Source organism: Marasmius oreades, chromosome 2, assembly GCF_018924745.1.
Source record: "Marasmius oreades isolate 03SP1 chromosome 2, whole genome shotgun sequence".
In the NCBI taxonomy this organism is placed as follows: Eukaryota; Fungi; Basidiomycota; class Agaricomycetes; order Agaricales; family Marasmiaceae; genus Marasmius; species Marasmius oreades.
In genome coordinates, this window is record NC_057324.1 from 4,196,535 (window position 1) to 4,213,152 (window position 16,618).

Genomic DNA, 16,618 nt, shown 5'->3' on the forward strand with positions numbered 1-16,618 from the left:
TGCTTCGCACACTTCTTCCACTGGGTATGGTTCTGATACGTCTCGTAGAGGCTTTTTCACATGTAATGTTAACTCTAGGATTCCTTTTAGTCGCTGAGGAATTCCTAACCAAAAATAAGTAGCATATATTTGGATAGTCATTCTTCCGGTTTGGACCAGTATACCACCTCTTTCTTGAAAACGTCTGACATACTTCAGCCACTGGGATAAGTTGTCAATAGGATGAGTGGCCTGTCTCAGAGCCAAAGCCTGAATTTCACTAGGCTGGTATCAGTTTTGAGCACGGTCGGCATCATACAAACGGAGAATTTCTTTCTTCAGATTTATCCAAGATCCTAGCTGGTATGCAGTGAGAGACTGTATGATTCTTCGGACCTTTGTAGAACAGTACTGCAGTATTCCTTCACATTGTTCTCTTTCATCATTAATCCCATATTTCACTAATAATCTCTCAAAGTGCTTAATGAAATCCTCTACCTTGGCATATGATCCCCAAAACTGTGCTGGGGCTTCATGAGAGTAGAGTGGTGGAAGAGCGACAGCATAGACACTGTCAAACATTCTATTGGGAGGATGGTTCGAGGGTACATGGCTATGTACTGGATTATGAGGGTCTTGGTGGTGAGTAGGGATGGAATAAGAATGAACGTTTACAGCCGGAGACTGTGGGTTCAAAAAATTGGCTGTCCTACCAGACGATGGCAGAGGATGAGGCTGATGCATAGTTGATGATGAGGCCTGATGAGGTAAGGAAGACATTAACTGGGGGGCAGATGTACCTGTCATAGTTAGGTGATCGTTGTCGGAGTCTAGTTCTGACGTCAGATGACGTATTTCAGTGAAGGATAACGGTGTCGATGATGATAGGGGTTGGTGCTCAGGTTGGTTAACCATCCAATGGCTAAAGGGTAGGCTACTCGAGGCAACCTAAAGAGGGGGTGAGACAATAATGTAGAAGTATAATCACAAAAACCCTCCCTCGCGGTGGGCTCCAATGATGACAAGCGATAAAAGTAACCCCGTGGAGATGAGCTACGATGACCGGATGTAAGGGTGCAAGGTCTGGAGGCATAGGTGTGACTATACTCAACAGAGATGGGTGAAGATCAGTGCTGGACTGGTCAATGGGCAGAGCTTAATAAGAGAACCTAAAGAAACTGATCAGCAACACAGATGGCAACAACGAACTCACCAGTCAAAGTGTAGGCAGCTGTTCTACTCTTGAGAACACTCCTGACAGCAGTGAGGGTGAAATTCTACTTGGTTATACTGATCCAAGGTGGCCAGGACTGAGAGATGAGAGGTAGGGAGGAGAATGAACTGTATTTTGTCTAGAGTGTAGGGTTTTTTATACTACATTTTGTAACCGAAATTCTGGTACATCAAGGAATTGAATTCTAGATGCTGAGAAGAACAAGAAGGTCTGCCTTAAAAGGTATACTATTTAGATAGAAGCATAAGGCAATGCAAGAAGATAGGAATACATAGAAAGAGAAGATCAAGTGGATGATTCTAAACTTCGCCAGTATAATAGTCTACAATTGAGGTAAGGTGATTTCGATGAGGTAAACTAAAGTGTCCTGACACTGGACAGTTTTTTTGCTACACTAAATTTATACTATATTTCAACTTCTAATACTTTGTATGACCTCCTTTAGCCTTTACCACTGCTTGAACTCTTCTAGGCATACTCTCTATAAGCTTTTGGCACTCTTCCACTTCAATTTTATCCCACTCCTCAGCAGCTCTTTCCCACAATTCATAAACTCCACTAGGCTGTGTTGAATATTCATTCAACCTGTGTTTCAAGACATTCCAGAGATGTTCAATTGGATTAAGGTCTGGAGACTGTGCAGGCCACTCCATAGGCTGGATTCCATGTTCATCAAACCATTTTGCTGCCTTTTTTGAGGTATGCTTTGGATCATTGTCTTGCTGAAAAATGACTGTGTCCATTAAAATTTGTAAATTTTCAATGCTATCTGGCAGGTGGTCATCCAGAATGTCCACATACTGCTGTGCATCCATCCTCCCTTCCACCTCTACCATTTTCCCCACTCCATTCCACCCCATACATCCCCAAATCATGATATTTCCTCCTCCAAACTTGACTGTACCTTCAACTTCCTTCTCTAACAGTGGATCACCCTTCTCCTTCCACACCCACTTGCACCCATCTGACCCAAATCTATTGATTTTAGTCCCATCTGACCATTTAACCCTCTTCCAGTCATCTAAAGTCCAGTTCAGGTGTGCTTCAGCAAACTTCAATCTTGCCTTCCTATGGCAAATGCTGAGAAAAGGCTTTTTCTTCTTCACTACAGCATGAAACTTGTGTTTATGAAGGACATTGGAAGTGGTTTGGGGAGTAATAGAAGAGGAGAGTGATATATTAAGGTTTTGAGTGAGCTCAGTAGCATTCCCCACATGCCCTGAGCACATTTGTGTAATAATATAGTGTTCATCAGCAGGTGTGAGCTTCTTTGGTCTGCCCCCAACAGAGTTCTCCTTGTCAGGTAGCTTCTTGGAGACAAGGGTGGTCACTGTAGTCTTGCTACAGCCCACTTGCTGGGCAATGCTACCAGCACTGAGGTCAGTAGTGGTAGAGAGATGAAGAATTTGTTTTTTCTGAGATTGAGTGAGGTGAGGCATGCTGTTGATGGTTTTGTGAAGGGAATATCACATTTTTATATTCTAAAGTGGAGCATATAATGTCATATAAGAGTCAACTAATGATGTCATTCAAAATTTAATGATATATAACATGATATCACACTGCAGGCAAAACCCCGGTCAGACAAAATGTGACCGCCTGGAAAGCGGACACTTGGTTGTGACAGCGTATGTCACTTGGTCAGACAGTGCGTGGACAGTGCTCGAACACTTATTGCAATCTAATCTAATCTAATCCTTATATTTGTGTAAGTACATACAAGTTGAATTCAAGTAAAATAATACTATTCGTCAGATAAATTAACTAGAAAGAAGTAATGATCACTAAAGCATACTAAGGTACATACTAAAAGTTATAAGCAAAGGTTGAGTTCAAGAAAACCGAAAGCTCACGATTTAAAGAATGTATATCGTAATACGTCTGCATGTTATCCACGCGGCTAGGACTGCATCAAGTTTCTTCCAGTCCACATTCATCAATAGATGTCGCAACAGGCCTCGGGATCGACTGGACCACCAGCTGAAGATGATGACGATAGAAGTGGGAGGGCACCTTACCAATTGAGAAAGGGTGATTATCCTGCAGATGCAAAGTCAACCAAGGTATGTCTCGAGTAATGATACCGGAAGTCTGTGACTGAATGGAGGGTGGGCAGAGTCTTTTTGAAGTGCATATTATGGTCCTGATGAGGTTCAAGAGCTTCGCTTTGGTTATGCAACACCCAACACCACAGCAGAAAGCAGAGATGGAACGTTCCTTTCAGAAAGTGCAACAATTCTTGAATAACAAGACGCAAGCTTTTAATGCAGTGCACAGTGACCTGGATAAATACATGGAGGATTTGCATTCGGACCTACAGAAAGCGAATCATCGAGGCGATGAGTTGAAGAAGGTGGATGATATTGCGATAAGGCTGGTTTGTCTTTGTATGGCCACTATGGGATTGACATCCTTTACGCCTGATCTGTGGGGAACACCGAATAGCGAATGGAACGAGGGGCTTATACGAATAGCGATAAAGACATTCCAGATCGCCATAAAGTCTGGCGGGTACACTGGATTTTTTGCTGTCAAGACATATTACGACAATGACGCGTGGTTGGAAGCATTCTACAACCACTGGGTCTTCTTCTACATCCAGCGAAAGGTTAAGAGGGAGATAGGGCAGCCAGGGATATTGGAATTTGAAAAGCAGCTGGAAAATACCTATAAATGATGTAAAGAGGTCAATTCAGGTTTTCGTTCAAACATATCTATACTAACCTTCAGTATTAGTTAGGGAAGAAAAGAAGGAATGCCTTGAAAAACGCTGGGTTTGGCTCAGAGCTTCAGAGTATCGTTGGACATGCTCAATGTGTTTCCGAAGATGTGGAAGTGGCACCTGGAGTGTTTGAGGTGTGCATAAAACCAGAACGGAATCCACGGGTCACAGAGCTGGTGTTGTGGATAGACAACGATTTCAAGGACCCGGATCTCCCCAAGCACGAAGCGCCAGCAATGAGAGAGAGCGGACGTCGTCGGGGCCCAATCAAACCATGGGAACGAAGACGCATTTTCCCTGTGCGCCCAGCAGCCACCGAATTTGTCTTCCCCGATGCTGGAAATTGTCCAGTAGATTATTTTGAGCCAGCGTTCTTCAACTCGCTCGGTGCAGGAGTAAGGGCAACGTGGAGTGCATCTAAACCCTATGCAGCACTACCTAAGGACATCCCTATCAAGGAGATCTTAGCAACCACTAAACCCCATCATGTGGACTGGCAAAATCAGCATTTCGAATTTCGATCGCTACGAGAAGATGTCGCTGGAGCTTCGAAAAGCCGCGATGGCTCATCTTTACGAAGAGGACACACCTGCATTAGAAGTCAATGCGCAGGCCTCTTCATCATCGACGGCTCTACAAGTTTCGACTACATCGGTGACAGACAACCATGAGCAACTTCAGCTATCTTTACCGAGTATTTATTGACTTATTCTCTTTGTAGGTCCAAAGAAACGCCATCGCATAGAAGCTGAAGCCCCTGCACCCCCTCCCGCTACCACCCGCGTCAAGTTCAAGGAAGTGGAGGCCGACATCATGCCTCAATGTTTAGCCCCGTGGAAACAGGCATCCGATCGTGTAGGAGAACACTTCAATCCCAACGCTTACCGTAATCTGCTGGGCTATTTCCTCCCAGACCCTCAGATGATCGCTGTCTGTGGTCTGGAGAGTGGCAACTACAGCACACGGACAGCCTACATCACAGTGTGGCTCAAGCTTCGCCACGTTCTTTGCTACCATCTTCGAACATCATGTGTAACTCCACTTGGACCCTCACATTGGCGAACGGTTTTAGGAATCGAGAAGATGGCCTTCAAGCAGAAAAAGGCAGCGAAACAAAAGACGGAAGTAGAAGAAATTTTGAAGAATTCCGGGAACACAGTACGTGCTGATTCCTCCAAGTGAACGGTTTCTAGGGGGCTAACTTATCCCGATTAGAGGTCGGTAGATTTGGATCGTCTCGACACTGCAAAAGTTGAATGGAACGGTACGCCTATCGACGTTGCAACAGCTGCCCCAGCTACGTTGAAGGAAATTCTGTGGGAGTTGTTTGAGATTGGGTTCCGATACGAACTTCTCATGGTGGATCGTCAATTCTACGGTGGTTCAAAGCCACGGGAGGAACGAGAGCCAGAACTCCTGGTTCCTTTGATGCGGCATTGGAAAGGGTCTTTCATTCCTGCAGACTTTAGGGAAGGAAAAACGGGTTTTGCGTCTGCAGACCTCCTTGAATGCCGAATGGCGATCTTTGGGTTTCTTCTTGTGATGGATGAATGGAAGGATGCGGGCAAACTTCCTCCATCTCTCCAGCTGGGTTCCACGATCCGCAAGCGAATCGACATGAACGTGACGGTAACCTCCAAGACCACCACTCGCGAAGTCGATAAGATCGAATACACCGTCGCCCGACATTATATCTCTTGTTTTGCTACGACTTTCGGACGGGCGCCCACTCTCCCTCATCGTCTATCTTAATTGTGCTTGTACAGTATAAACATAACCCACTGAATTTTGACCTCCATTTGTTGCACCTCTGCCTACTACCCATGCAGGAATGTCAGATCTGAACTACGTTTACATTCATTGAACTTCAAGTACAGGCATTACATGCAATAACAGACCACAAGGTAAGTGGTTTTGTCCCCTCATTCATCTTTAACCTCTTCAATCAACTGTTTGATTCTGGCCACAGCTCCGTCAACGGTTTCCGGTGAACACTCATATCATTCTATGTGTGCTACGCCGCCTTCCAGCCGAATTTTCAGCGGCCATACCTCAGACGTAAGGATATTAAACGTACAAGCACACTCAAGCTCGGATACACGAAAGTCTGCGAGCTTCAGTCTGAGATGTAACAATGACTCTAAACGGTCGTTCAAACGGGCAAGACTAGCGAATTGATGTTCGTAACTCACCCACACGATTGACACAACAGACTTCAGCTTTATACACCTCCCTCAACTCTGTTTCATCCATCTTGCATCTTCTTCGGTGTTCCTTCAACCGGCGTTCTGGATTATTTGTTCTGCCTGCCTTCACAAACGCCTCCTTCCCCACCAAAATGTACATCCAGCCCTTTTTGTCGACGGCCGAGACATCCTGGGCTCTCCGAGCCTCGTATCTTGCCCGGACAGTGTTGATCATCGTATGTGGATGGCTTTACTGAGCTAGGATACTGTTTTTGGCCAGTGCAGCCACACCCAACAGCCTTCCCGCCCTCCACCAACACAGAGACCCTGGGCTTTGGGAGAGGAAATCGGTGTGTGCATCATTATTTGTTGCCAATGTTGGTGCAATCCTAGTATGTAATTCTCCTTTACTGTAGGCAATTGTTCGGGACCTGAAGACTGCAAGACACGGAGAATAGGCGATGGGTGAGGAGGTTGTTCTGTTCCGAGGGCGAGCGAAAAGTTGGAGGGAAGGAAACAAGGGGTGAGCGGTAATTCCAACCCTCAACATACGTTCCAATATGTCCTTCTTGATCTTGTGTGTTGATACTTTCTGATATTTGCATAGAATTAGTCCAGATTCTCGACGATGGGCAACGAGATCCATGTTTTCCGGGTTTCTCTGAAGATTTCAGTCGCAAAAACAAGAAGATACGACAGAATACATACCAAAGAAGACATGGAACCCATACAGCGAACCAGTGAAGCAAAAGAACGCATACCGAGGACAAACGAAGCCGATCTGGGATGGGATTGACGAATCGTAGGTATAATGAGTCCGACCGGTGCGTTAGCAACAGTTCTTTTCGTCTTTTAATGCTAAGCTTACCTTGTTTCTCGCAGTTTAAGGCCCTACTGGATGCAAAGATCTCATCGAAATCGCATTTCAAGGTACTACTGCGTACAAATATCTTAACAACGTTGCCACGCCGTGTAGAACTGGCGACCCACAGCGATTCTCTCCAAAGGCAGCAAGAAACGACTGCGGGTAACACCATCGACATGGCGAGTGACATGGGCGAGCCATATTGAGTGCAAAGGGCAATTGGGAACAGCACTGGGGGATGAAATTACCTGGCCCTCAACGTTAATTTTCGTTTCAATGATGGAGCGCAACTTCGCCCAGACTTTACTATTGATATCGTCATTCTTGGTCTTCAAGACATCCCCAAGTTCATCCCATAAATCACAGTATATCGGGGGGTAGCAATCGCAAGAAGGTGTGCGTGTTCAAGGCACTATGGTTTCCGGGTGCGAAGCCCTCCGTGCCTGGGAATGTAAGTTCATGAAGGGCCACAGTTGCAACATACTGTTCCGCTTGATTTTATCGTGACATGCTACATCTTCCATGGTCCACTCGTCTAATCTTTTCCCGTGCCACCTGATCCGCACAGCAGCACACAAATGAAGGAGCTCGGGCATTCAAACGAGAGGTGTGTTTACGTGCGGGAGACGGGAAAGGTAGCACAAGAAAGTCAGCAGGGGTTCGAGGGGTCGTCTGTGACTTGGGAAAAGTACTAGTTTGTTCGGGAGGGGTCGCAGAAGTTTGTGGAGTTTCAAATTCAGTGCAATGGTGATAGAGCTAGAGGGATGTCAGGTCGACCAGAACTTGGAAGGACCAAGAGAACGCACCCAGTTATACGCCTCCTCGAGCTCAACACCATTAATTTCCTTCAGGTCGAATATTTTCCTCTATAGCTCGAATCGATTATAGATACCGCAAAACTAGAGCTTCAAGAAATAGAGTCAACAGGGGATATTAAATCTGGAGAGAAGGTGCTGGCCGATCTTCGGAAATGCAAGCTCGTTCTTCAACGGTCTGGATGTTTTCATCAGTAACAAGTCGAGTACTGAGATCCTTCATCGAATTACAGAAAGGGTCAATGGTTCACAGTGCATAAAGGGTCCAACTTCAGTACATCTACTGCTAAGCCCGAAACCGACCTCACGGCAGACATGCTTGCATCGTGAACATCTTTCTTGCTTCCTCTGCTGTGGTTCAACCACTAACGCTTGCAAAACAGAGGAACATGGAAGACGTCAACCTTCAAAAGATGCAACTTTGATGCCGAGGGCATCTCCACCTCGGGAGGCACTCTTCATCTGTTGCTCACGGTCCGGGAGGAAATCCGGACCATTTTCTTGGAAATGGGGTATGCATACTTCTAGCTTTTCCGTATTCGGTTTCCCATCATTGACTACGTGTTGTACAGCTTCCAACTTGTTTTGCACGTCGCGTAGAAGGTTAGCATTCTCTGTTTCAAATTGTTGGATCTGCGAGGCCGAGAGTTCTATGTCGTCGTCATCCTCCTCATCATATGGCAAGTCAGTCTCGGCGATTGATGTTTGGGGGTTATCACGGTTTCCAGAGGATGGGTATCAGTTTCGCAGAAATGCCTACCTCTACTTTTGTGGAATCCGCGTTCTGGTGTTTCGATGTTCTATTTGTTCCGCAGCAACATCCTGCACGAGAATTACAGGACACTTTCTACACCTCAGGTCAGCGAATTTATACATGAATATGTTCTCAGAATTACATGTACATTAGATCCTCCTGTTTCGCTCACCAGAAAGTTGTATTACGAACGGGTCGCAACTGTACATGAAAAGGGAGGATACGGATCTACAGGTCATCAAGCTCCTTGGTCGGAAAAAGAGTCCAAAAAACTTCTCCTTCGAACGCATGCGACCGCTTCGTCAGCTCATATGCTGTACAAACTTGCAGCTCGCTGCAGAGGTGAGGAACCGGACGATGATACAAACGAATTCACGCATGGTGCAAAGCCTACCACGGCTTATGGAAAGTCCCATGCCAAAGGTGATGACTTCCGTTGTTTTCTTTCTCCAGGGTCTAACTGTAATGAGAGATCGAGAACACGTGAAACCAGACTTGGGTTTAGTTCCAGCATTGGAAAAGACTAGGCGTAACGTTGGGCGACATCTATTGCCTAGGATGCACAAATCAAATCGCAGCCTGCACGTAAATGTACTGATTTGGCGCACCTTCAATGTCCTGTTAAATCCGTAAGTCAGATTGCACAAGTTGTTTGCCTCATTATTTCCTTCTCCGTCTTCTCCTTTAATGTCGACTAAATTCTGCAATGATCTCTCCTCCGTCTGTTCAGGATCAAACTGCAGGCGGGACCAACTTCAAAATCCGAAACGTTTTTGGAGTCTGGGAAGTAGCCTGAATCTTCAAAAGGCGGGTTATTGTTATCGTCGTCAATGAAACGATCGTCTTCGCTGTGGCCATCAGTGACCTCGAGTGATTCGTTAGTAGCGTCAGGCGAGTTATGCCACCTTTCAGATTCGTAATCACTACTTACCTCTTGACGGCCCGTGCCTATATCTAGATCACTGGAGGACTCGACCTCTGCATCATACGGAGACTCGTCGTCAAACAAACTCTCAGGCCCCATGTTCCACTGGCGCCAACGACTCAGACACTTCTTCGTTGGGTACGTCACCTTCATTTCCAGGATCATACTCGTTACTGATGTAAGGCACAGGATCACCCTCATAGTGCATGTTCAGACCTTCGACGTAGTCAAGGTCTGGATCGTAGCTATTGGGTGACGTTACTTGGCCATTCGTTAACAGGATTCCAGGTGCGTTATCACTTACCTGTTCCAAGTACTGGCTGATATCAGAATGATATCCAGATTCATCAACAATCGCTACACAACCATTAGCATTGCTTAACGAAGTTCAGGCTGACTTGAATCGTCGTCATCTGAACTTGACGATATATTTAAAGCGCTTGGGGCGGGAGAATGAAAATGGGTCAAAGCTGGAGGGCAGGCAGAATAGGCAGGGACCGACGGGCGCGGTGACAGTGGAGAGGGACTGTGGCTAGGATGGGGAGGCCAGGCCGTCGTCTTAGATTGTAGAGATACTTCAAGTTGAGTAAATAATGATGAACTAAGTCAGCCATGTTGGGTTCTGTAGGATATGGCTTGCCAGACCTCTGGATGGTCACAAAGAAATCTGAACATACTTCTAGGTATGTCACATAATGGTATCTCAATGAGCATACAAAGCTCATCAATATTTTCTTCAGGCCAATATTGATCAACATTTTTATAACTGAGGTCTTAAGTATTGAATAGCTGACTCAAGCCTTGAATAGAGTAAAACACTCTAGTACAATATCTACTGTGAATCAACGTAGTATTATTTCCGCCCCCGGTTCAGTGATGAACATACAACAAGCATGTCTTGTTGAATTCCATAAGTTCCAGCAAGACATGGATAAACAACAGCATGAGATATAAGATGGGAAGGTTCGATGAAACGTAAATCGCCATATTCAGTATCTACAATTTCTGTATTAAATCGGGGACGTTCTATAAACGGTGACTTTTTCTCTTCATTAGGAGGTAGTTTTTTGTGCAACTTGACTAGAACAAAGATATAAGCTACTCCGCCAAGTGCAATTTTGATAATTGTATCTATAACGCCTGTGAGTTTTCCATTGCGACGATAGTTCCAGAATTGAATAGTGCTATTCCCCTCATGAGTTGAATAGGTGCTGAAAGTTGCTCCATCATGATGAAAATGCTCTAGAATTTGAGCAGAAGCTGGCAAAATGTTGGAGTTCTCAGAGTGTAGATAATCTTTCCAGTTGCACCAATGAGAATGAGGTTGAGAGCTTCGTAAATAACTCAGCAATGCCTCATATTGATTTGTGGGAAGAGGAAGACTATGCTGTCGCACTTGAGCTTCTTCAAAAGGAGAAAGAGGTTGATTATCATCATTGATGGAAGAGGGTGAAGTTGGCGTTAAAATTTTGAATAGATCATTGAGCTTGGACTCATTTTGGAGATATTGGTCATGAATAACAGCCTGAAGTCGGCCCAATGTGCACATCTGATGGAGCAAAGTGTAGTCAAGATTATCTATCGTTGTTATTAATTAAATTAATTTGAAGAAACAGATTTAAAAAACTTACAGACACGCCGATTTGTCTTAATTTGTTGGAATTTTCCATTCATTTGCTCTCCAGGTGCCTCACTAAGCAAGGATAATGGTCCCCAGTGTTTCAAAAGTTGTGCATTGTGCATTCCATAGTGGTGATTGGGCATGGAGCATGATGTTGGAAAGAGTATAGAGTTTGACTCTCGATACTTCAAATAGTGAGACATATATGCATCAGCCTCTTCATCTGAAGTTGAATATGCTGCAACAATGTTTACAGATGCAACAAGATGATAAAAGTTGTCCAGAAGATCATTATCAAGTTCTGAAGAGTTTGCGTTGAACCAGAACTCTGGTATAATAAGTGGAAAGACAACTGTAAACAGCAAAAGATAATCTGCTGCTTTGAGAGATCCATGTGAGGGTTCTCCTAGATTTACTGGAGGTCTAGAGACATAGGAGGGCAGGGTGACATTTCAAATACAAGTCCAAATAGCTTCAAGCTGGTTCTTGTCAAAGGTGAAACTGGATGTAGTTGTCTCGGGGTCTGATCCATCAGCCATATATTCATCGTCCCCTTCATCATAGTCTGATCCAATATCTCTGAAGAAATCAGCTAAATGTGTTGGGGTTCTACGACCGCTATCATAACTTCCCAGCGATTGACTTCGAGATTGAACATATTGTTTTAAGAGTTCATCCTGTTCTATATCACTCTCTTCTGACTCCAATCCTTCCAACTCGTCCTGTAGTTGAATATTCTCCTCAGCAAGAACTGCTTCCCATGCCGCTTGAACTTTCCCCACTGTATCAATTCCCCATATTGTGCGTAGATGATACTGTAGAACTCCCTCTAGAGTATTGTGCAGAAAGCCTAAAATGACATTGTTGATGGGTTCCCAATTTGGAAGCTCATGTAATGGCGTCCAACAAACACCTGTTTCGGTTGCTAATCTCTTGCGTTCTGTGATTGTTTGTGCATTATACCATGCTTGAACCTGATTTCGAACTGTTTGAGAGTCCCGTAACTCCCACTTTGATGAATCCAATTCGCCTACATTCTCCCGTAAACAAAGGCACCAGGTGCAAAAAAACTTTGCTCTAAAGCCTAAAAAGCCAGAGACTTTCGGCATTGCATCTAAATCTGCAATGAGTGGAACAAGAGCAACTCGTGTGCCGACCCCCTGTGGATGGTGAAATGTTTTGACTAGCTTCCCATTCCAAAATGGAGTCAGAACTTCAACAACAGGTTGAAGCACCTGAAACATAGCCAATGGACTTGGTTCATGAGGTGGTGGTAGGATTCCAATAATGAAAACATTCTCGGGGCGATATCGGACATCTGGAGGTAGATTGAGACAGCAGAGCAAAAGTACTCCACAAGAAACACATTTTCCGCGAATTTTGTTGCTAAATGGATTGAACCAGTTGATGTATAGTCCAAACATAAGGTTGCCTTTAGTCATGGGAAAATCAGGATTGCTCCATGCAGGACTATCCCAAGTGCTATGCATCTTTCCATCAGGTGAATGATGTGGGCCATAGGATTTGTCAATCAGATCTTCAATGCCTGGGCGTGATAGAAAAAATTCAAGCCAAGGCTCAAATGCTTGTGTGTTATAAATGTACCGGGGAACTGTTTTGACACCATGACCTGTTCTCCGTTCACACTTCAGAGGTTCTTTGCATTCCCGATGGCCTTTAGTATCAGCTCGCCATGTGCAAATATCAGGAACACTGTCTAAAGGATATTGGGCCCAACACTTTGGACAGCAGGCATTGTGGAGAATAGTGGGCTCAAGATGAAGATGTTTGAGGACAGTGCGAATATCATGTGGAATGTTGGGTGGAGGAAGGTCAATTTGATGACCCAAAGACAGGAAAAGAAGTGAGAATAGCTGAAGACATGTGACCAGAATAAATCCAATGCTTTTGAGAACTATATTTGTTGTTTCTCTGCTGGTTCCAGCTTTTAAATAGAGCCAAGCTGCAAAAAAGCATACAAGCATTTCTAAAGTGAGGATATTTTCCTCTATATCTGAAAGTGGAAGTTAGATAATATTACTACCAAACATAGTAGATACATACCCAACTGATTTGCTATATTATTTACGTTTACTGTTGGAGGAGGAAGCAGTGGCAGTGGTGGCAGTGGTGGTGGCGGTGAAGATGATGGTGGTGGTGGAGATGGTGGTGGCGGTGGAGATGATGGTGGCGGTGGAGATGGTGGTGGCGGTGGTGAAAACAATGGTGCTTCCTCAAAAGGGGAAGGCTGTTTCTGAACTTGCTCTGATTCTTTTGTGCGATGGTCCTTTGCTGTTGTGTAGCTCACCTGGCGCCCAGGATAAGTTTCACCATGAAATTCAACTGAGAATTTCTGACATTCAGAACAGGTGCAAATAGTAGCTTTTGGTGGCATGATTTAATGAGTTTGAAAGTGGAAAAGTGGGATATTGTGATGGTGGAAATGGATAGATGATATGATGGTCAAAATACAGTGGTTGAATGTAGATGTTGGAGGGTAATCTGCAAAAACCTGTGCAACAAGCCCAAATATCTAAGAATTCAATTTTGCTAGGAAATCGGTGCCAGACAACAGGTGTTAATGGAAGCAAAATTGGGGGCAACTATGCAGAAATCATAAAATCTGCCCGCCGCACCAACTTCCCACCACGTCGCTATCAAACAGAGGCCCCTGGTCAAAGGCCAAACAAAGGACCTGGGTGGGGCTTGATTTGAATATAACCTTGTTCTACTAGCTCAAAAGAAGACTCAAGATACTCAAGTGAACACAGCTTCTGGAGTGATGAATGCCTGCAATAGCAATGAGGTGAGTTTTTATAATCTCAGAAATGAAAGATTATATAAGAAATAAGCGCAAATGTACATACCTGATGTCAAAGCACCAAACTCCCCAGATATTGGGAAATACACAATTGAAAAAAGGGACTAATAATGAAAAATCATTGGGCAAGTGTTTTCTGTGAAGACATTTGCATAATTACCTTATAAAATAGGCTGATTGCAAGTGGGGAATGTCCAAGAGGTATTGAGCTAGTGGGAACAGAGTGGGAAAAAGGGGGGAAAGGTTTGAACAGCACAATATATTGTATTTATCCTTTAGAAATAATGTGTGAAATATATTTGATAGATTAGATTAGATCGTTCCAGGCATTGGAGCCTGTCCATGCCCTTTCCGCGCCCTTTCCGCACACTGTCCGACCAAGTGACATACGCCGTCACAACCAAGTGTCTGCTTTCCAGGCAGTCACATTTTGTCCGACCCACGTTTTGCCTGCAGTGTCATGCAATATGTCATAATGACATGTGTAAAATAGTCAAGCAAAAAAACTGTCCAGTTGGATTTTTTTCATATTTTAGTAATAACTTCATCAAATGTCAATATTTTTGTGCAGAACAAAATCAGGTGTGTAGCAGGGATGTAGGGCTATATTTCAGACACTTAGAGTTTTCCCATGGAGTTATTTAAGGATTTTCTCGGACTATGTACCAAACTGGACGGTTTTTTGGGTCATTGTATATATTCCATAAACTCAATATATCGTGAACATATGTTGACCATGCCACAATATGCTGTAACACAGTCCAACAAAGGGAATTCTGGTGTTCCTTGCTCCTCCCATGATGGAAATGGTCCAAATGGCATATTTTACCTACCAAAGGTCAATGTATGCAGGAGTAGGGCAGGAGGACCACTGGAAACATTTGTGCTGAGTATTTATGGCATTGTCATGTGACTCTACATATCATGAATATATGTGGAGACAAATGGTGATTATATAAAGTAGCACATATGTCAGCTATCTGTTCAACAATTGATGGTGTACTTCCAAAGGGCATTCTTTGCCAAATTCTAGCACTTATTTCAATAGTCACCAAGGAAGGTAGGTCTGGGTTGATTTTGGGTTGATATAATGTACTAAAAACTCGATATTTTTATAGCCTTACTTTATTTAAAAATTTGTACAGAAGCCTGGGCCTTGGCCCAAGCCAGGGCTTAGTGCCCAGAGCTTGGGCTCAGAGCTCAGGCTTGAGAATTTACAGGCCCAAGCCCTCCCAAGCCGAGCCCAAGCCTGAGCCCGCACAACACTAGTTTGTATCTACATGTCAGTTCATCACGTGACTTTCCTTAATAAGTAAGTAGTACCACATGGTAAAGTAAAAATTTTGTAAATGAAAAAAAAAAGCTTGAAAAATCGTACAAGTAATAACAACTATTTTTTTTATACTGAGTAGGTATAGTAACCCTATAGTGAAATTGTAATGAAAGAAAGAAAAGAAAAAATTCGAAAATTTGAGTAAAAAAGGTATTTAAACCTAGTATTTAATTCCATAATACTATTCTACACCACTGTTTTGAAATCTGAGACAGAGAGGGGATTTATAGACTGTAACATGTTGAGGGAGGGAGATGGCATGTTGATGTGGCAGAGATGATGAGGGTAAGAAGGCAAGAGCAGGATGTTGTGCTACTGACTCCCACACTTGTTGATGAACAATGTGTGCTTTGGGGGGAAGGAATCACATGCACATTTCCCACTCTTTATAGATAAGACTTATAGATAACAGGACTTATCATATCCTTATCTATTATCACAAACTCGCCATACTCCGAGTACTCCTCCATAGCACCTCACGTGCTATCGCAACTCCTCCCATCCTCGCACTTGATCGTCCCGATCTCTGCGATCATCCTCCCTTCAATTCCTTCGGCCCCTCACCATCGACCATTCTGTCTGACTCGCGATTGCTGTAGACTATCGTAGATAGGGAGGCCCCTGCCCCCCCAACCCCTTACCCCTCAAGTAGTGTAGTATATAAGTACTCCAAGTGTACTGTAGAACTTCACTCTTGTCTGGTCAATCCTACCTATGAGTCATTCTTTCCCCTTCAATTGTCAGCTCGCCTTACCCAAGGATTGACTCCTGACAATAGACAAGAGTACCCAGGGGCGACCTGACCTTCTCTACTCTCACCAGCCTTTAGTTTGGAAACCTCTAATCTTGATTGCTGTGCACATGTCTGCCACCTTAGATCAGGATACCCACATGAACCCCAACATCTCTCAACATGCTGGACCAGCACTCCCTGATCCAGATATCCTCGCTCAAGGAACCGAAGAATGGTTCCAGGGTCTTAACACACAGCAGCAGGATAGGGAACTCAATGTCAACATTTGGCGACAACTTAGCCAGTTGAATACTCAGAATTAAGTCATTGCTAGGTTACTCGAGAAGAGTCATAGCCAGAGTAATGAAAAATCCTCTGCTACGAAGCCCAAAGCCTTCAATGGAACCCCCATTGATCCCTTCTTCACACAACTCTATATTTATTTTCAGAGGAATCGCGAGAAATATGCTGTGGACCATGCAAAGATCCTCAAAACCCTTGCCCATATGACTGACGGAGTACTACCTCCTAAATGGGCAGCTAATAAAATCTGGGAAATCGAGAACGGACAGTGGCCAGTGTCATTCATTGACCTGAAGGCAGAAATCTGTCGAGATTTTGCTGGTGGTT

The 16,618-nt window shown here is 44.2% G+C and overlaps 3 protein-coding genes across 3 annotated transcripts; 2 read left to right on the top strand and 1 right to left on the bottom strand.

Moving 5' to 3' along the window:
• Positions 1–3,156: 3,156 nt before the first annotated feature.
• On the top strand, positions 3,157–5,687 carry E1B28_005096 (uncharacterized protein; the record flags this gene model as incomplete). The annotated part of the gene is made up of 5 exons (XM_043149640.1): positions 3,157–3,276; positions 3,330–3,821; positions 3,950–4,589; positions 4,657–5,093; positions 5,151–5,687. 5 exons carry the CDS (start codon positions 3,157–3,159, stop codon positions 5,685–5,687), a joined length of 2,226 nt encoding a protein of 741 aa, XP_043014247.1.
• Positions 5,688–8,553: 2,866 nt separating this feature from the next.
• E1B28_005097 (uncharacterized protein) lies at positions 8,554–9,042 on the top strand (the record flags this gene model as incomplete). The annotated part of the gene is made up of 3 exons (XM_043149641.1): positions 8,554–8,659; positions 8,709–8,978; positions 9,026–9,042. 3 exons carry the CDS (start codon positions 8,554–8,556, stop codon positions 9,040–9,042), a joined length of 393 nt encoding a protein of 130 aa, XP_043014248.1.
• Positions 9,043–9,568: 526 nt separating this feature from the next.
• E1B28_005098 (uncharacterized protein) lies at positions 9,569–9,750 on the bottom strand (the record flags this gene model as incomplete). The annotated part of the gene is given in 2 exon segments (XM_043149642.1): positions 9,569–9,725; positions 9,743–9,750. 2 exon segments carry the CDS (start codon positions 9,748–9,750, stop codon positions 9,569–9,571), a joined length of 165 nt encoding a protein of 54 aa, XP_043014249.1.
• Positions 9,751–16,618: the final 6,868 nt, after the last annotated feature.